The 20,479-nt window shown below is 48.0% G+C and overlaps 1 protein-coding gene across 1 annotated transcript in view; it reads left to right on the top strand.

The window, feature by feature from the left end:
• Window positions 1-20,479, top strand: part of LOC147120680 (contactin-associated protein-like 5) — a 467,625-nt gene that overhangs the window by 135,677 nt on the left and 311,469 nt on the right. Inside the window, exon 5 of the mRNA XM_085984243.1 lies at window positions 9,172-9,396. Within this exon, the coding sequence (XP_085840369.1) occupies window positions 9,172-9,396 (225 nt within the window). The remainder of the gene's footprint in view (window positions 1-9,171; window positions 9,397-20,479) is intronic.

Raw genomic sequence — 20,479 nt, 5'->3', positions numbered from 1 at the left:
ATTACATTACCGTATTAACTGGTGTTAAACTCGCACATTGCATTACCGTATTGACTGGTGTCAAACTCGCAATCAATACACGACAGTTGGTAGGTGAGTGATGGGGGTGTGGTGAATTGAGCAGTTTGTGAGGCTCATGGTGCAGTTGGCGTTGACCTCCATGGCTATCTGCTCCCAGTGCCTTTGCAGTGTCAGTTTGGAGGGGCTCCTGGCCCCCTTTAGAAACAGGACCTCTCTCCTCCTCTCTGTTAGATCCGTGTATCTTGATGTTGTGTCCTTCAATAATTAGACAAGAGACTGCAGGGAACAATCAACAGGTGTTTACTGGATGAGGGTTACTCTAAAACTAACAGTACAGATCCCTACTCAGGGTTTATATACAGGTGTGGTCACTGCCAGTACTACAGTATACTGGAGCTGTAAAAAGTAGTTCTCTCCCTTAAAGGTACATACATTACAATTCCTCCCCTTTTAGATTAACAGTACCATAACACTCATTTAACGATTAAATATCAACTAATTACAATTAACACTTCTAACATGCAACATTAGCTGAAAATAGTCTATTTATAAATTCAGTCTTTGGGGAGGCTTCCTGATCCTTTCTGGATAGCGCCTTTCCCGAGTGTCTTGCTGTTGGTGCGGAGGCGATTCTGGCCCCCGGTCGTTGGTTGGTTCATGAGCTTCCGGTGCTACTGTTTCTGGGGTAGATGCTACCTTTACGTCGGGTTCATCACCAGGTACGTATGGGTGAGACATGGGGTTGACTTGTTCCTGTGACTCTAGGATCTGGTCAACATGGCGTCTCACAATGTTCTCCCCAACATCCACTGTGTACATTAGTGGCCCCTGCCGTTCCTGGTTGCCATTTCTCTGTTCGGTAGTCATGGGCCAAGACTGGTTGCCCTACATTGAAGCTCCTTGTCGGCTTCTCATTGATGTGCTGGAATAGCGTATTCTCAACATCTCTTCGTACATTTGGTCTGAGCAAATCCAGACGAGATCTCAACCTTCGGTTAAAGAACATCATGGCCGGGGTCTGGTTGGTGGCTGGATGTGTCGCATTTCTGTAGGCTAACAGGAAATTGTCCACCTTATGCTGCAGTGGAATGTCGTCATCGCACATGGCCTTTACTGCTTTTTTAAAGGTTTGTACGAACGTCTCAGCCAATCCATTTGTGGCTGGATGATACGGGGCGGATGTGTAATGCCTTACCCCATTCCTTTTCATAAATCTTCGAAACTCTTCGGACACAAACTGTGGTCCGTTATCAGAGCAAATCTGCTCTGGCAAGCCGTTCCTGGCAAAAATGGTCCGTAGGACTGCAATAGTTTTCTCCGTGCTGGTGGAGGACATTTTGATGACCTCAGGCCATTTCGAGTGCGCATTTACGGCTATTAAAAACATTGAGTCCATGAATGGACCAGCAAAATCAATATGCACCTGTTGCCATGGAGATGAGGGCCACTCCCATGGGTGTAGAGGGGCATGTGGTGGTGCATTTTGGACCTTCTGGCATCCTGAGCAGCTCTTTGTCAGGTCCTCGATTTGCTGATCGATCCCTGGCCACCACACATAAGCCCTAGCAAGGCTTTTCATTTTCACCCCTCCCAGATGACCTTCGTGAAGCTCATTGAGCACTCTCTCCCTTAACTTGGGTGGAATTACCACTCGGGATCCACACATCAAGGTCCCCTGGCATACTGACAGCTGTTCTCTTCTGGATGAGAATGCTGGCAACAGTGAGTCGCCATGTGCTGGCCATCCCTTCACCGTCAAACCATATACCCGAGACAGTGTCGGGTCATTTTGGGTCTCCTTCTCTATACCAGCGTTAGTTACTGGCAAGCATTCAATTATAGTCGAATGAAATATTTCGACAGGATCCACTGCTGGTGCTTCCTCTGCAGTAGGCAGTGGCAGGCGGGATAGCCCATCAGTGTTTCCATGCTGCTTCGTGCCTTTATACTCGATTTCATATTGGTGCGCCCCTAGAAAAGTGGACCATCTTTGTAGCCGTTGCGCAGTCATCACCGGAACGCCCTTCTTTGGATTATAGATGGAGACAAGTGGTTGGTGGTCAGTCAGCAAGGTGAATTTCTGCCCATGCAGATAGTGGTTGAACTTTTTCACTCCCCACACTAGGCTGAGGGCCTCCCTGTCAATCTGGGCGTAGTTACGCTCGGCTGAGGTTAGTGACCGAGACGCAAAGGCTACTGGCCTCTCCGAGCCATCCGGGAATTTGTGCGACAGCACCGCTCCAATGCCATAGGGTGATGCATCACACGCCAACCGAATTGGTACTGCTGGGTTGAAATGAGCCAACACCTCTTTTGGTGTGATCAATTCTTTGCTCTTCTGGAAAGCTCGTTTACATTCGTCACTCCACTTCCATGGTACCCCAGTCTGCAGTAGGGTGTTCAGTGGGTGTAGTACTGTAGACAAATTCAGCAAGAACTTATGGTAGTAGTTCACCAGCCCGAGGAGCGACCTCAGTTGTGACACATTTTCCGGTGCCGGAGCCTTGACTACTACCCCAATCTTTTCAGGGGACTTATGTAACCCCTCTTTATCAATAACGTGGCCACAATACGAGATCTGCTTCTGGAAAAACTCGCATTTGTGGCGATTAGCTCGGAGCCCATATTCCTTCAATCTAATGAGCACCTGCTCCAGGTTGGCGAGGTGATCGCTGTCATTTTCGCCCGTGACCAGGATGTCGTCCAAATAACACTGGGTCCCTGGAGTCCCTTGCAGGACTTGATCCATTGCCCTTTGCCAAATAGCCAGAGCTGATGCTACCCCGAACATCAGCCGGTTGTAGTGGTAGAGACCTTTATGAGTGTTGATCGTGAGGTACTGTTTCGAGGCTTCTTCTACCTCCATTTGCAGGTACGCCTGGGCCAGATCAATCTTAGTGAAGCGTTTCCCTCCAGATAGCGAGGCGAAAATATCTTCAATCCGCGGAAGCGGATATTGTACAGTGTGAAGGACTGGGTTCACTGTCACCTTAAAGTCCCCACAGATGCGAACCTTCTTTGGTTCCCCAGGCCTGTTATCCAATGACCTCTTCATTACAGGAACGATGGGTGTATCCCACTCGCTCCAATCCACTTTGGACAGTACTCCTGAACGTTCCAAACCTTCCAGCTCTGCTTCGATGGCTGGGCGGATCGCATAAGGTACCGGTCTGGCCTTAAAAAACTTTGGGCTTACATTTTCCTCTATTTTGATCGTCGCTGTTATGCCTTTTAGTGTTCCGAGTCCCTGCTGGAACACTTCTTGTGCGTCAGTTAGCATTTTTGACTGTCGTCCAGGTGTGACGTCATCATCCTTTTTGGCATCTACAGTCAGTGCTTGTATGGAATGCCAATCTAGCTGTATCTTCCGGATCCATTCACGTCCTAGTAGTGGTGGTCCTCCATCTGGCAATACATATAGGTCCATTTTTGGTGTTTCCTTGCCGTTATATATAACGTTCACCCTTATTTTTCCTTTGGGGTAGACTTTTTGCCCCGTGTACGTCTTCAAGACAATCTCTGTATCTCTCAAGGGTATATGTGAGAATAGCCGCTTGTAGTCCCTTCGGTTTATGACTGTTAGGGCTGATCCTGTGTCCAATTCCATTTTCACTTGGACTCCGGCTATCTTGAGCGTGACCCAGATAGTTTGGTGATCCTCCGTTTTGATCACATTATGTAGTTCCAGACAACCCAGCTCCTTGCTTCCGGAGTCTGTATCACTTTTCTGTTCGTCTGAACTACTCTCCGTCACCTTATGTACCTTCTTGTACTTCTCCTGTGGAGATTTCTTGCTGCTGGTTTTCTTTCCCGACCTGCAGACTCTTGCTATGTGTCCTACTTTTCCACACTGTCTGCACACTTTGTCCTTGAACCAGCAATCCTTATGGTCGTGTGTTGTTCTGCCGCAGCGATAGCACTTCACTGTTCCGTATGACATTTCATTTGTGCCATATTCTTGCGGTCTCCATTGTATCTCTGCCGTGCCCCGTGCTGCTGCTTCGTGTGGCACTGCAATGCTGAAAGCCTTGTCCAGCGTAAGATCCTTTTCTGATAGAAGCCGTTTCTGGGTTCCTTCACTTTGAAGCCCACACACAAACTTGTCCCTTAAAGTATCTGCCAGTCCCGTTCCAAACTGGCAGTATTTCGATAGCTTGCGCAGTTCCGTTAAAAACTCAGCATTACTTTCATCTTTATGCTGGTTCCTTTTGTGAAACTTAAATCTTTCTGCTATCAGCAGCAGTGTGGGGTTTAAGTGGTCCTGTAGGATTGACACTACGTTTTCAAAATCCTTTTCGATTGGCTTCTCTGGGGTTACTAGGTTTCGCAGTAAGCCATACGTTTTTGCACCCATTGAATTCAACAATACCAGCGCTTTCCTCTCATCTGGCACTTCATTCGCCTTGCAGTACACTTCTATGCGTTCGACATATGTCGTCCAATCTTCGACTTCATTGTCGAACGCTGTGACACTGCCACTCTTCGGCATCCCTGGGTGTGGTTAGACTGGCTCAAAATGGCGTCTCCCGCGCTCTCCCTTCTTCCCCGCTGACGCTGCTCGGCCCTTGAACACCGGCTGCACTCTGCGCATTTTCCTGCACGCCTCTCTCCCCCGTTGACGCTGCTCGGCCCTTGAACACCGGCTGCGCTCTGCTCTCTCTCATCCGTTGATGCCGCTCGGTCCTGAACACCGGCTGTGCCCTGTGCGCTCTACCCTCTCTCTCTCCCCCGTCGACGCTGCTCGGCCTTTTTCTGTGCCGTCGGTCGGCTCTAGCTGCCGCTGTCCGGGTAGGGTCTGCGCAGTACCTGTTGCCAGCCCCTTTCGCTGGACCACCGTGACTGGAGAACCAAGCCTGGCTCTCGACAGCCTCCCCTGTGATGCTGAAATCTCCGCTGGAAAACTGGGGGGGGTTTCCCGTGGTCGACGCCCGTGCTTCTGGACTCGGCCTTCTTCCACTGTTCTCCAGGAGCGAATCCCTGGGAGGTGATGCAGAGTTGCAGGTAGGTTTGAATCTGCTCGTCGCCAATGTTAGATCCGTGTATCTTGATGTTGTGTCCTTCAATAATTAGACAAGAGACTGCAGGGAACAATCAACAGGTGTTTACTGGATGAGGGTTATTCTAAAACTAACTGTGCAGATCCCTACTCAGGGTTTATATACAGGTGTGGTCACTGCCGGTACTACAGTAAACAGGAGCTGTAAAAAGTAGTTCTCTCCCTTAAAGGTACATACATTACACTCTCCACTTCCTGTACTAAGGCCCCCAGTGCTGCATCTGCAAACCTTGGAGCCCTTTCTCTGGCATGTTGTGCCATTGCTGAATGTTTCCCAGTTGAAGCTGTCTTCGGGAATGACTTCCAACATCTGGTCTCGTCAAACTGCACCTCCCCTTTAAGAAGTACAGGCTGGCTTTAAGAAATGTAGGCTAGCTTTAATTGGCGCTAGCCTCAAATGAGCTTGGGCCCCCTGCTGAGCGTGCAGCCATTCAGCAATGCATTTACCGCTGGGCTGCACGCCACTATCATTTAGATTAGCAGGCAGCACCAAGTTTATGTGCTGCCTGATACTTTGAACGGGCGGAGGTTAATCGTGCATTGCGATTCCGGCGCCCGTCTTCGAGGTGCTATTGAATTTTTAACACATACTGTTTTACATTATAGTATATACTCATCACCACTTACAAGCAAAAACATTTAAATTCACACAGCAACTTGTGTCACACACCATCCTGACTTGGAAGTATATCGCCGTTCCTTCATTGTCACTGGATCAAAATCCTGGAACTCGCTCCCTAACAGCACTGTGGGAGTACCTTCACCACACGGACTGCAGCGGTTCAAGAAGGCGACTCACCACCACCTTCTCAAGGGCAATTAGGGATGGGCAATAAATGCCGGCCTTGCCAGCGACACCCACATCCCATGAACGAATAATAAAAAAACTTAAGTTTTTCATCAATGTAAAAAGTTCATGTCACATTTATATTCAGTTAAATACTACATTGTATGAACAAATGCAACAACAATCATCAATTAGCAATAATATGAATATGTATTGCTGCGGAAATGCTAGTGCCTGATGAGGTGACATGTGGATTTCTAATACTTTCATTTCAAAACATTCATTTGGAGTTTCTGAAATAAAAAGTAACAATGCATTTATATTACATATATATCTTTTATCGCTAATTATATTTTCACACACATTGGAAAGGAAGGCATAATGCCTTAAGGTAGCTTCAGGCATTTGCTTCACAAACCCTCTCTGCATTTATTAGGTCCCAATCCATTTTAACAGCAAGGGCCACATCTGAGGAAATACATTTAAAATTTCCTATCTTATGAAGGAAATTGGATGCATGTTCTCTAAAGTGATGTGCGCTATAATTTATTTAAATTACTTTGCGCCCTATCATCCTTCACCATCATTTAAAGATATATATATATATATATATTGACATATGTTGTAAATTTGCAGGCATGAAATTGTTATAGTCAAGATTCCCACTGTCCCTACGCAATCTATTGAAACTTAAAAGTCTGCATGAAATATTTAGTTTGACAAATACTTTGCCCTTACTTACAGTTGACAAAACTCTTCTGGTTAAACTATGCTGAAAGTATAAAACTTGTGACATAAATAATGTTGCATAATGTGCAATGGCTGTGTGATTACAGCTGCAAGTATGTTCTTGCATTCATGGCCCTCCTTCTCACAGGTAAGTTGATATAATTTATGGCAGCCATGCTGTTTCTCTAAGTCAGCCAGCAAAGAGAAATCCTGTTATCACTTCTGGTATTAATCACATGATCCTCGAAGTTATGCTGTCCAAAATAAGCATAATAAACACTTGTATGAACTTATCTATTTTAATGGAAGCATTAAAATAAATGGGTTCAAAACAGAAAATGCTCATCAGGTCAGGCAGCATCTGCGGAGAGAGAGAAACAGAGTTAATGTTTCAGGGTCGATGATCTTTCCTCAGAATGTCAGGTCATCGAGCTGAAAAGATAACTCTGTTTCTCTCTTCTCAGATGCTACCTGACCTGCTGAGTGTTTCCAACGTTTTGGGCGTGAAATTCGTTTGGGGCGCTACCTTTTAACTTTTTGGAAAGTTAGCGCCCTGTGAAATGCATTGAAAAATGTTGCAATATTGGGCGTTTTCGCCCCAGGGGTGAAGCGGGACGGTAAATGTGGTGCTAATGGTCACAGTGGAGTGCTGCAGGGGCACTATTGCCAGAGCACTGCCCAATTTCAGCAGACCTGCGTTCAGCTATCAGCCTTCAAGCCTTGACTCCAGCTTATTTCAGCTCTTAAAGGGGAGGTCATTCCAAGCTGCAGCTGCTCATTATCAGCATTGCTGCACCTGAGTGCGACCTCTCAGCTACTGAGACAGCTTTGTACCATGGCTGCTGCAAGGGAGAGGGAGAGGGCTACGACTGCAACTCGACAGCTGATGCTGTCATTGTTAGCGCCAGGCAGTAAGTGAGGGGGCGCGGCCGAATTTTGCATCCCGGGTGCTAACGGGGTGCTGCGTACGGTGATGATGTCATCATCACCAGGCGCAGTCGAGCGGGGCCGTACCTACAAGAGCGGGGTGCTAAGTCTTAGCGCCTCCGCAAAAACCCGGCCCAATTTAGCGTGGGGACTAATATCGCCGCGCCCGGGCGAAAACCCATTTGCGCCCCATGCAGTTGCTAACGGCAGGCGCAAAGCAGCCGAATTTCACGCCCTTTCAGTTTTTATTTCAGATTTCCTGCCTCCGCAGTATATTAAAATAAATGGGTTAATACCTGTGTTAAAATAGCAGACAAAGTAATGTCATGCAAATGTCAAATATGCTCACACATTGCTACCAAACAGTATAACTTCTAGGCTATGTTCCAATGCCATTTCTGGTCTAATCATTATATTACACACTCAGGTGCTGGCTGTGATCCCCTCACTAGCAAAATGGCAATGAAAACAGTTCAACAGAGGAACAAAAAAGTCAGCAATCTCCACAGGGTAAATGCTGTGAGTTTGCGTTTCCAGTGAATTTGGCAAGCGGTCAGTGGATGAACAGATGGAAAATCTAAAAGCTCATAGACTACAGTGTCAGAATCTCCAATAAGAATCTCCTGGTTTTGTAAAGCTTTTATGTTGTGAGCTTCAATTCGTAAGATCTACTCTGCCCTAATATGTCTCTATTACATCAAATACGACAAAATGTTCCAAGGCAGTTACAAATTTCAGGATTAGGATAATGGGGGTGAAATGTGCCTCGGGTGGTAGTGAATCGGCAGCCCGTTTTACACCCCGACTGATTTTTCTCTTCCATTGAAATCAATGGAAAACATCATCAGGTTAGGTGTAGAACCAGCTGCCGATTCACTATCGCCTGCTTTGTACTTGTGCCCAAGGTCAAAATCTACCCATCGTTGTCACTCAACTGCTGAAGCTTATGCTGCATTGGTGTTTAATCATAGAATCGTAGAAATTAACGGCACAGAAGGAGGCCATTTGGCCCATCGTGTCTGTGCCGGCCGGAAAAGAACTATCCAGCCTAATCCCACTTTCCAGCCCTTGGCCTGTAGCTCTGTAGGTTATGGTGTGGAGATGCCGGTGTTGGACTGGGGTGGACAAATGTAAGAAGTCACACAACACCAGGTTATAGTCCAACAGTTTTATTTGAAATCACAAGCTTTCTGAGCGCTGCTCCTTCGTCAGGTGAAGTGGAAAGATGCATAAAGACACAGCGTATATAGTCAGAGAATAATGCCAGATGATTACAGGTAATCTTTCTAACTGCCATTTATCACACCTCGGCAGAGAGATAATCACAGCAATCAAAGGTGTGAATGGTGTCCAAACAGGTTAGTCAGGAAAACATTACATCAAAGAACAATGAGGTGGGGTCACAAGGGGTCAAATGTTGCAGATGCTGGGGTCTGTATGAAAAACAAAAAACAGACAAAAAAACATTTTTTTTGCTGGAAATCACAGCAGGTCCAGCCGCACCTTAGCCCCTCATCCTACCTTAGCCCCTCATCCTGTAATAATCACCTTGTTCCTATATCTGATATGTTGTCAGATAGAGTGATAGTAAGTTATAATATATTTGACCTTACAGAGTATGACCTTTTGTATTTGTTTGTATTGCTTTCAGAGATTTCTGCCTTCTTTGAGCCTGGAACATCACTGATGTACACGTTACAGGAATCTTCCACCATTGTCAAGAATTTAAGTGACTTTTCACCTGCTCTGTCCTCGGATATCACTCGTTTAAGGGAGAATATTGCATTCAGTTTTCGAACTACACACACGCCGTGTATGCTCCTTTATATCAGTTCTCTTCATGAAGAATATTTGGCTGTGACTCTGTCCAAAAATGGTAAGTTTGACACACACATAATGAATAGTTAGAAATAATATATTAGTCTATTGCATAAGCTTATATCCCTGTATGTTGCTGAGAAAAGAGATCACTAAAAAAAAAGTATATAGTCTGCTCTTTTTTAACACGCAAATATTATAAAATTGAATGATAAATTAATATTTCTAGATGGCTTTACTTAAGATTTTCAAAGCCATCCTGCCAATGGCTTAGTGTGGAAATGTAACATAAATTCTAGTGATGAGCCAGCCAGATCAGAAAGGTCCTTAGGCTGAACGGTCCTCTGCGCTAAGCTTGCTATTCTCAACGAGGCTGCAGTTGGAGCACTAAATTAGCCTTGGTGCCTTCAAGTGAGTAGACAAATGAGCAATGACGCCAGCTCCTAGTCACCTAGTCTACTGCATGTGTAAGGTCAAGTGAGGATAAGATTAGGTTCAATTCCGATCCGCACCACAATCAAAAACATTGGGATTGTGCCCCATCGCCACTCTCCAGCACTGACTCCATAGGATCTTACAGGGCCAGCGAAAAAGCATCTAACTTATGTACTGCTGGCCATCGTTCTTGTCTCTAAGGGCCCATCTCCCCTGTCCACCGGCCCCATGCGACCAGAAACTCCCAGCCGCGCCCCATTGTACCTGCCCTGGTCCTCTGTGCAAAGGAGCCAATGCATTTTGTTTCAAGTTGCACTGTGTTCGGGGGTCCGGGACATTCCTGTTGCCTTGCCCCCTGCCCCCATCAGTGGGCTCACTCACACAGATCTGGAGGTCAGTATACCTTACCTCACCCGGCGTACTTCTCTCCAGTAATGCACTGGGTCCTTACTAAGGTGGGGAAGTGGGAACCCCCCAGCAGAGGACACTCCAGGCATTGCCCCTGGAGTTACTCCATGATGTCATTGGCCCTATAAGAAGCCAATGGAGTTCCTCCCCTTACAAGGCTGACAGATAAATCCTGAGATCAACATGGACCCAGCACACCATTTTCTGGCAGGTTCCACTGGAGATAGGGCGGAAGTCCAGGGGGAAACCCGAGAAAATTTAAGCATCATTGTCTAGGCTTACACAAGAAGAATGGTCACTTTGGTGAGGCATTGGGGGTGAGAATGATTATTAAAATGTTAAGCTGATATCTGAAGGTATGTACCATTAGCAGCCATTTTTTTAGTGTCCCTCACAGAAAGAATGGCATCACGTAGCTCTTTCCGTATCTGTCCGAAAGGTTTGCAGAATAAAAGTAAGAAATCTCTACAAACTAACTGTGAGTTTGCGTTTCCAGTTAATTTGGGCAAGTGGTCAATGGATGAGTGGATGGAAACTCTAATGGCCCACTGACTACTGTACCAGAATTTCACAATAATGAACTTAAATTTCACCCCTTTTTTGTCAATAAAAGCCATTTTATTGCCTTTTTACATTTTTGTTTACCAATTTTCACACGTAGTTCTTCCTAGCCTTTCTCATCTCCCTCTTAGTGGGTCTAGGGAAATATCTTCCAACATGTTTGCCAGGTGGTCCAGAAAGTTTAGCCCTATAAGCAACTCACAAACTGTTGTGATTTTTTTTAGTTAAAAAAATGATTTTATTAGAAATTAGCTTCCATATTTTACCTTAGTTTTGCCTGTATTGTATTTCCACCCAGGGACGAGGGATTTCAGTTACATGGATAGACTGGAGAAGCTGGGGTTGTTCTCCTTAGAGCAGAGAAGGCTAAGAGGAGGTTTGATAGAGGTGTTTAAAATCATGAATTGTTTAGGTAGAGTAAATAAAGAGAAACTGTTTCCAGTGGCTGAAGGGTCGATAACAAGAGAGCACTGATTTAAAGTGATCGGCAAAAGAACCAGAAGCGACATGAGGAAAAACTTTTTTGCGCTACGAGTGGAAAGGATTTGGAATGCACTGCCTGATAGGTTGATGGATACCGATTCAATAGTAACTATCAAAAGGGAATTGGATAAACACTTGAAGAATAAATTGCAGGGATATGGGGAAAGAGCGGGTGAGTGTGACTAACTGGATTGCTCTTCGAAAGAGCCGGCGCAGACTCGATGGGCCGAGTGGCCTCCTTCTGTGCTGTACTATTCCATGATTCTAAGAATTTTTTCTCCTAACCAGCAAATGTTTATCCCGAGACCTCTAGAAAATAATATCTCTGTAAACATTGTGATCCGTTGCTCACTACTTCAGCCCGTGTAACTCAATCTTCTGTATCTTTGGTGACTGTATCTCTCCATGCAGCCTAGGGTCTCCTTTGTTTACTTTCCTGTTGGAATCTGCGTGCAAAGCTTCATACGGAGCTTGTTATCCAACGTTCTGGTAAGGTGACTAAACCAGGTCACTATCTTTGGCTTAATTGTTTGCGATGCTGAGGAGAGCTCTGCTCTTCCCTTGACAACTTCATTCCTGACCCTCTGTCATTTTCATTCCAACTTTCTTGCTGCTGCATCTCTGATCAAATATTTTGTCTTTCTTTCTCCACTTGAGCAAGTTTTCAAGTCCCAGGTCCCTACAGTAATCTGACAAGAACTATTACATTCCAGAACCTTACTTTGATTGACAGTGAGAATTGTATGCTTGTCCAAACGCAATTTACATTGTAATGCCAATTTCAGTGGATTAATTATAGTAGATTAATTTGACACTCCCAAAAATTAAAATTAGTTTTTCAGGGCCATAAAGTTTGTTTAGCAGTCAATACGCTGTTAAAATCCCAGTTACACCTAATCCAAAAAGTTCTAACTTTTAATGGGGTATTTAACAGCGATACGGCAGCACGGTGGCATAGTGGTTAGCACTGTTGCCTCACAGCGCCAGGGACCCGGGTTCAAATCCGGCTTCGGGTGACTGTCTGTGTGGAGTTTGCACATTCTCCCCGTGTTTGCGTGGGTTTTCTCCGGGTGCTCCGGTTTCCTCCCACAGTCCAAAGATGTGCAGGTTAGGTTGATTGACCATGATAAAAATTGACCCTCAGTGTTAGGGGGGATTAAATACGTGGGGTTACGGGGACAGGGCTTGGGTGGGATGGCTGTCGGTGTAGGGACCGGGTGCTAGGGTTTGGATGATCAGCCATGATCTCGTTGAACGGCGGAGCAGGCTCGAAGGGCCGAATGGCCTACTCCTGCTCCTATCTTCTATGTTTCTATGTTACTATGTTTCTATCACCGCGGAAAAGCCCACGTTTTCTTCAGTTTCACTGCTTTCCCTGATTACACTGACTGCCGGCCGTGAGGAGGCGGGGCAGTGTGGGGGGGTGGGCAGAGGTGGGGGGGGCGGTGAGGTGCCGGAGCAGTGAATGACTAACCGCAACTTCAGGATTTCCGCCTTTAGATGCGCATGCAGTCAGTTCCAAAGGGGTAATAACAGGGAATGCTGTTTGTTCACTGTTAATACCCACCGCAAATTCCGGGCCATTTTTACTCGCACCAGTAAACGATCCCTTCCGTAGGAGTAATGGCACTTTTACAGTGGCAATAGTCAGGGTGTTGCTTGGTTTTAAGTAAGTTGCTTTGGAGAACATTTGACATGCATCCAAAAGGAATAATCCTCAAATTATCACGAAAAATAGGTTGGATTTGGCTGCACTAAGTGTGCTTATTTGGCCTCTGCCTTGCATCTTAGACAGCGGGGACACACTTTTTGAAAAGGAGGCACTTTGGGAAAATGAACCTTTTTATGTGTACAATAACAAATGAAGAAGTTGAATGAATTGCTCAACTTTATGTGTGTGGTAAACCACTGTTTGTATTCCACTGTGTACATGCCTGGACATGCCTCGGCTGACTCCTCCCACAAGTCCTAGTATAAAGGTGACTGCTCCCCAGCCCTTTGTATTTCTGGACCGGTCGACCACTCGAGGCAGACCTTCATTCTTTTGTTAATAAAAGCCTTTAGTTACTCTCTTAACTCTCAGTCTTTTATGAGTAATTGATAGCGCATCAATTTTATTAACAACATTTTTATAATGGAGAAGATCCTCACACCAGCATGCCTGGACTTAGATCATCGGGAGGCGGACTCATCCACCAAGTTTACTCACTGGCTTAAGTGTTTCGAAAAATTCCTGACCGCCTCCGCAGCAATCAAATCGGACGAGGACAAACTGGATGTCCTGACCTCCAAAGTGAACCACCGAGTGTACTCGGTCATCCAAGACGCGACCTCGTACGCGGACGCTATCAAGCTCCTCAAGGACCAGTACACGCGCCCAGTGAACGAAGTGTACGCCAGGCACCTTCTGGGGAGTCGTAAACAACAACCTGGGGAATCGACCGTGGAATACCTTCAGGCACTGTCTGTGCTTGGCCGGGCCTGTGGTTGTAAGGATGTAAAGGCCGCCGTGTACACAGAGGAACTTATCCGGGACGCTTTTGTAGCGGGCCACAGATCCAATTACACCCGACAGCGACTGTTGGAGCAGAGTGACCTCGACCTCAACAAGGCCTCTGAACTCGACGCTGCGGGGAATGACAGCCTGGGACACGGTAGGACCGCCTCATAGCGCTGTGCCACCCCAGCCATACCCCAGCAATGGCCCAACTACCGCAGCAGTGTCCCAAGGCCAGACAGCAGTGCCCCAAGGCCAGAAATGCTACTTCTGTGGCCAGGCAAAACACCCCAGAGCGCGCTGCCCGGCGAAAAACGCGATCTGCTCAGGCTGCGGGAAGAAGGGACACTACGTTAGCGTCTGCAGGGCCAAAGCCACCCCGAACCCCAGCAGCACCGCGTGTGGGCCATGCGGGCCGCCATCTTGGGCCTCCCCGGCCATGTGCGAACCACCGGTACAGCAGCCATTTTGGACGCCTCCAGCCACATGGGGATCATGGACGCCGCCATCTTGGACGACAGCCGGAACGCAGCAAGCCCCCAACACCGCCTCATCTGACACCCGCAGCGACACACTGACCCCTACGCTGGCATCCGTTACACTGGACCAAGCAAGACCGCACCAGCTGGCCAGTTCCACAATGGACATTAAGGTAAATGGTCACGATACAATCTGCCTTTTTGACTCTGGGAGCACGGAGAGCTTCATCCACCCCGACACGGTGCGGCGTTGCTCTCTCCCAGTCCTGCCTGCGCACCAGCGGATTTCTATGGCCTCCGAGTCCCAGTCGGCGGACATCGGCGGCTACTGCGTGGTGACACTCGTAGTAGACGGGACTGTGTACGATCATTTTAAACTTCTGGTCCTGCCCGACCTCTGCGCTGCCGTCCTGCTGGGGTTAGATTTTCAGTGCCACCTTAAAAGTGTTACGATGGCGTACGGTGGACCCCTACCCCCACTCACAGTCCGCAGCCAGCAGCTTCCAAATTGCCCGCCGCGCACCAGGTGCAACCTCTCCACACTCAGAGTCACCCCCCCCCACTGTTTGCTAACCTCACCCCCGACTGTAAGCCCATCGCCACAAAGAGCAGGCGATACAGTGCCGGGGACAGGGTTTTCATTAAAACCGAAGTGGAGCGGCTCCTGAAGGAAGGGATTATTGAGGGCAGCACCAGCCCCTGGCGAGCCCAGGTTGTGGTCGTTAAGACCGGCGAGAAGCAGCGCATGGTCATCGACTACAGCCAGACAATAAATCGCTACACCCTGCTGGACGCCTACCCATTCCCCCGCATAGCTGATATGGTCAATCAGATCGCGCAGTACCGCGTCTTCTCGACCATTGACCTGAAATCAGCATACCACCAGCTCCCTATCCGCCCTGAGGACCGCCAGTATACTGCCTTTGAGGCAAATGGCTGCCTCTATCACTTCCTTAGGGTTCCCTTTGGCGTCACCAACGGGGTCTCCATCTTCCAAAGGGAGATGGACCGGGTGGTAGATCAAAATGCGTTGCAGACCACTTTCCCATATCTGGACAATGTGACCATCTGCGGCCGTGACTTGCAGGACCATGACGCAAACCTCGAAAAATTCCTCCGCACCGCCCAACTCCTGAACCTGACATATAACAAGGAGAAGTGCATATTCCGCACAAACCGCCTCGCCATCCTTGGCTGTGTTGTGGAACACGGAGTCATCGGCCCCGACCCCGACCGGATGCGTCCCTTTATGGAACTCCCACTGCCCCACAGCCTCAAGGCCCTGAAGAGGTGCCTAGGGTTTTTCTCCTATTACGCCCAGTGGGTCCCCTACTATGCGGACAAGGCCCGTCCGCTGATCAAGTCCACCTCTTTTCCCTTGACGGCAGAGGCCCGCTTAGCCTTCCACCGTATCAAGGAGGACATTGCCAAAGCCACCATGCACGCAGTGGACGAATCCATCCCCTTCCAGGTGGAAAGCGATGCGTCTGACTTTGCCCTGGCCGCTACCCTCAATCAGGCGGGGAGACCCGTGGCCTTCTTTTCACGATCCCTCCAAGGCCCGGAGACCAGACACTCGGCTGTTGAGAAGGAGGCCCAGGCGATTGTGGAGGCTGTGCGTCATTGGAGGCACTACCTGGCCGGAAAACGATTTACCCTGCTCACTGACCAGCGTTCAGTTGCTTTCATGTTTAACAACAAGCAGAGGGGCAAAATCAAAAATGACAAGATCTTGAGGTGGAGAATCGAACTTTCCACCTACAATTACGAGACCTTGTACCGGCCCGGGAAGCTCAATGAACCCCCGGATGCGCTATCGCGTGGCACCTGCGCCAGCGCGCAGATCGATAGACTGCGGGCCCTCCACAATGACCTCTGCCACCCGGGGGTCACCAGGTTCTTCCACTTCATCAAGGCCCGCAACCTGCCTTACTCTATTGAGGAGGTCAGGACCATGACCAGGAACTGCCAAGTCTGCGCTGAGTGCAAACCACACTTTTATAGACCAGACAGGGCCCACCTGATAAAAGCCACTCGCCCCTTCGAGCGCCTGAGCGTTGATTTTAAAGGGCCTCTCCCCTCCTCCGACCGCAATGTGTACTTCCTGAATATTATTGATGAGTACTCCCGTTTCCCATTCGCCATCCCCTGCCCGGACATGACCAGTGCCACGGTCATTAAATGTCTGAACGACCTCTTCACCCTGTTCGGTTTCCCCAGCTATATCCATAGCGACCGGGGCTCATCGTTTCTGAGCGACGAACTCCGTCAGTACCTGCTAACTAGGGGTATTGCCACAAGCAGGACCACCAGTTACAACCCCCGGGGGAATGGACAGGTGGAAAGAGAAAATGCGACAGTTTGGAAGGCCGCCCTGCTAGCCTTAAAGTCCAGGGGCCTTCCAACCTCCCGCTGGCAGGATGTGCTCCCCGATGCGCTCCACTCTATTCGGTCACTGCTCTGCACTGCCAGTAACGCCACCCCTCATGAGAAAATGTTTGTCTTCCCAAGGAAGTCCACATCGGGGACATCGCTACCGCCATGGCTGATGTCCCCAGGGCCGGTCCGACTGAGAAGACACGTGAGGACCCATAAAACGGACCCCCTGGTCGAGAGGGTCGACCTCCTCCACGCTAACCCCCAGTATGCTTACATTGCATACCCGGACGGGCGGGAGGACACAGTCTCCATAAGAGACCTTGCACCCTCGGGGGCCGCAGTAACCCACTACTCACTACCACCCCCCCCCACGATCCGATATCCAGCCCCAGCAGACGGCAGGCCTGGGCCCCGCGACCCGCTCGACATCTACGAGGACGACACGCCTGTGCCACAGCCTACGCAGGACTCGACGCCGGAAGCTCCACTACCCCTGCCGTCGCCACGCCGATCACAGCGGCAGACAAGACCTCCGGAGAGACTCCAATACACTAACTTTTAATACACTTCACCCCGCCGGACTCAATTTTAAACAAGGGGTGAATGTGGTAAACCACTGTTTGTATTCCACTGTGTACATGCCTGGACATGCCTCGGCTGACTCCTCCCACAAGTCCTAGTATAAAGGTGACTGCTCCCCAGCCCTTTGTATTTCTGGACCGGTCGACCACTCGAGGCAGACCTTCATTCTTTTGTTAATAAAAGCCTTTAGTTACTCTCTTAACTCTCAGTCTTTTATGAGTAATTGATAGCGCATCAATGTGTAATTAAAGTGTCAGCTGTGGCTCAGTGGTCGTTTCAGAGTCGGAAAGTTGTGGGTTCACAGTCCCCACTCCAGAGACTTGAGCACATAAAGCTAGGCTGACACTCCAGTGGAGTGCTGCACTGTCGGAGGTGCCGACTTTCAGATGAGACGTCAAACCGAAGCCCCGTCTGCTCTCTCAGGTGGATGTAAAAGATCCCACGGCACTATTTCGAAGAAGAGCAGGGGATTTATCCCTGGTGTCTTGGGCCAATATTTATCCCTCAACCAACATAACAAAAACATATTATTCGGTCATTATTACATTGCTGTTTGTGGAACCTTGCTGTGCGCAAATTGGCTGCTGCGTTTCCCACATTACAACAGTGACTACACTCCAAGAAAGTACTTCATTGGCTGTAAAGCGCTTTGAGACATCCAGTGGTTGTGAAAGGCGCTATATAAATGCAAGTCTTTCTTTTACTTTTTAAATTTTCTTATTCTTTGAATTAATTTTTAGTCCCCATATTACATTTTCTTTCCCTTCCCCTTTGGCGGAGTGGATTTATATCTTTGGATTTCCTGCATTATCTGATTCCTGCAGAACTTTTGTACATTTGGTATTTGGTTACAAAGTGTATAACTCCAAGTCAAAAAAAAGGATAATTAAGTGCCGGTTTTGGGTTTTTTTCTCATCATTTTTGCTACGTCGCCGTATCCCTGGGAGTAAACCGGAATCATTATTTCGGCCTGGTAATAATGACTATCCTTAGGTTGCAGATATCCTCTTTGTTATGCCATCAGTGGTAGGGTGCCACTGCCCATTCACAGGAAGGGGGCCGGACAGCTCACGGGGGCTGTGTTCGGGCAAAAGCAAAATACTGCAGATGCTGGAAATCTGAAATAAAAAAAACAGCAAATGCTGGAAACACTCAGCAGGCCAGGCAGCATCCGTGGAGAGAGAAACAGAGTTAACGTTTCAGGTCTGTGACCCTTCGTCAGAACTAAATTCAGAATCACGTTCATTATCCTATTTTTTCTTTAGCTAACAGCAGTAAGAGAAGATTAAGCTTACATATGAAGACCGGTCTATTGAATGTCCCATAATCCTAATTATTATAAAGAGGGATTTCTGTACACTTGCTATTATCCTTTAGTTGTCTCATGTTTATGCTGTAAACTATAATTCCAGGTAATTAGAGGCTAGCTAGCTTTACATTCATAGTGAACAAAATGCTTGAGGACATTCCACAGGATAAATATTTGAAGAGCACAGATATCACAGGGAGCATCAACAGGGTTTTAGAGTTGATAGGTCATGCTTACAAACTACTGGAATTCTTTGAGGAGGCAATTAAACTAGTTCAGAATGTAATTCAGTCGATGCAGTTTACTTGTATCTTCAAAAAAGTATGTCATGCAAGACTAGCAGGGAGGATTCATGGAATAGTTGACATATTGCGGATTTGGATTGTGAATTAGTTTAGCAATGGAAGACAGAAGGTGGTGATCAATGCAGAATGCTCTGCCTAGGAAAAAATGGTGTTTCATGGGCATCATTTCCAGGACCCCTGGGATGTGGGCGTCGCTGGCAAGGCCAGCATTTATTGCCCATCCCTAGTTGCCCTTGAGAAGGTGGTGGTGAGCCACCTTCTTGAACGGCTGCAGTCTGTGTGGTGAAGCTACTCCCACAGTGCTGTAAGGTAGGGAGCTCCAGGATTTTGATCCAGCGATGATGAAGGATCGGCGATATATTTCTAAGTCAGGATGGTGTGTGACTTGGAGGGGAACTTACAGGTGACGGTGTTCCCATGCGCCTGCTGCCCTTGCCCTTCTAGGTGGTAGAGGTCGCGGGTTTGGGAGGTGCTGCTGAACAAGCCTTGGCGAGTTGCTGCAGTGCATCTTGTAGATGGTACACACTGCAGCCACGGTACGCTGGTGGTGGAGGGTGTGAATGTTTAAGGTAATGGATAGGGTGCCAATCAAGCGGGTTGCTTTGCCCTGGATGGTGTCGAGTTTCTTGAGTGTTGTTGGAGCTGCACTCATCCAGGCAAGTGGAGAGTTTTTCATCACACTCCTTACTTGTGCCTTGTAGATGGTGGAAAGGCTTTGGGGAGTCAGGAGGTGAGACACTCGCCGCAGAATACCTAGCATCTGACCTGCTCTTGTTGCCACAGTATTTATGTAACTGGTCTAGTTAAGTTTCTGGTCGATGGTGACCCCCCCAGGATGTTGATGGTGGGGGATTCAGTGATGGTAATGCCATTGAATGTCAAGGGGAGGTGGTTAGACTCTCACTTGTTGGGGATAGTCATTGCCTGGCACTTCTGTGGCACGAATGTTACCTGCCACTTATCAGCCCAAGTCTGAACGTCGTCCAGGTCTTGTTGCATGCGGGCATGGACTGCTTGATTATCCGAGGAGTTGTGAATGGTGCTGAACACTGTGCAGTCATCAGCGAACATCCCCACTTCTGACCTTATGTTGGAGGGAAGGTCATTGATGAAGCAGCTGAAGATGGTTGGGCTTAGGACACTGCCCTGAGGAACTCCTGCAGCGATGTCCTGGGGCTGTGATGATTGACCTTGAACCACCACAACCATCTTCCTTCGTGCTAGGTATGACTCCAGCCAGTGGAGCGTTTTCCCCCTGATTCCCATTGACCAGTTTTACTAGGGCTCCTTGATGCCACACTTGGTCAAATGCTGCCTTGATGTCAAGGGCAGTCACTCTCACTTCACCTCTGGAATTCAGCTCCTTTGTCCATGTTTGGGCCAAGTCTGTAATGAGGCCGGGAGCCGAGTGGTCTTGGCGGAACCCAAACTGGGCATCCGTGAGCAGGTTATTGGTGAGTAAGTGCCGCTTGATAGCACTGTCGATGACACCTTCCATCACTTTGCTGATGATTGAGAGTAGACTGATGGAGCAGTAATTGGCAGGGTTGGATTTGTCCTACTTTTTGTGGACAGGACATACCTGAGCAGTTTTCATATGTCAGATAGATGCCAGTGTTGTAGCTGTCCAGGAACAGCTTAGCTAGAGGCGTGGCTAGTTCTGGAGCACAAGTCTTCAGCACGATAGCCGGGATGTTGTCAGG

This window comes from Somniosus microcephalus, chromosome 4, assembly GCF_052327205.1.
Source record: "Somniosus microcephalus isolate GS21.2 chromosome 4, FLI_Smic_1.0, whole genome shotgun sequence".
Lineage (NCBI taxonomy): Eukaryota > Metazoa > Chordata > Chondrichthyes > Squaliformes > Somniosidae > Somniosus > Somniosus microcephalus.
The sequence above is the reverse complement of the archived record's forward strand: the minus strand, read 5'-3'. Positions and strand labels throughout refer to the sequence as shown.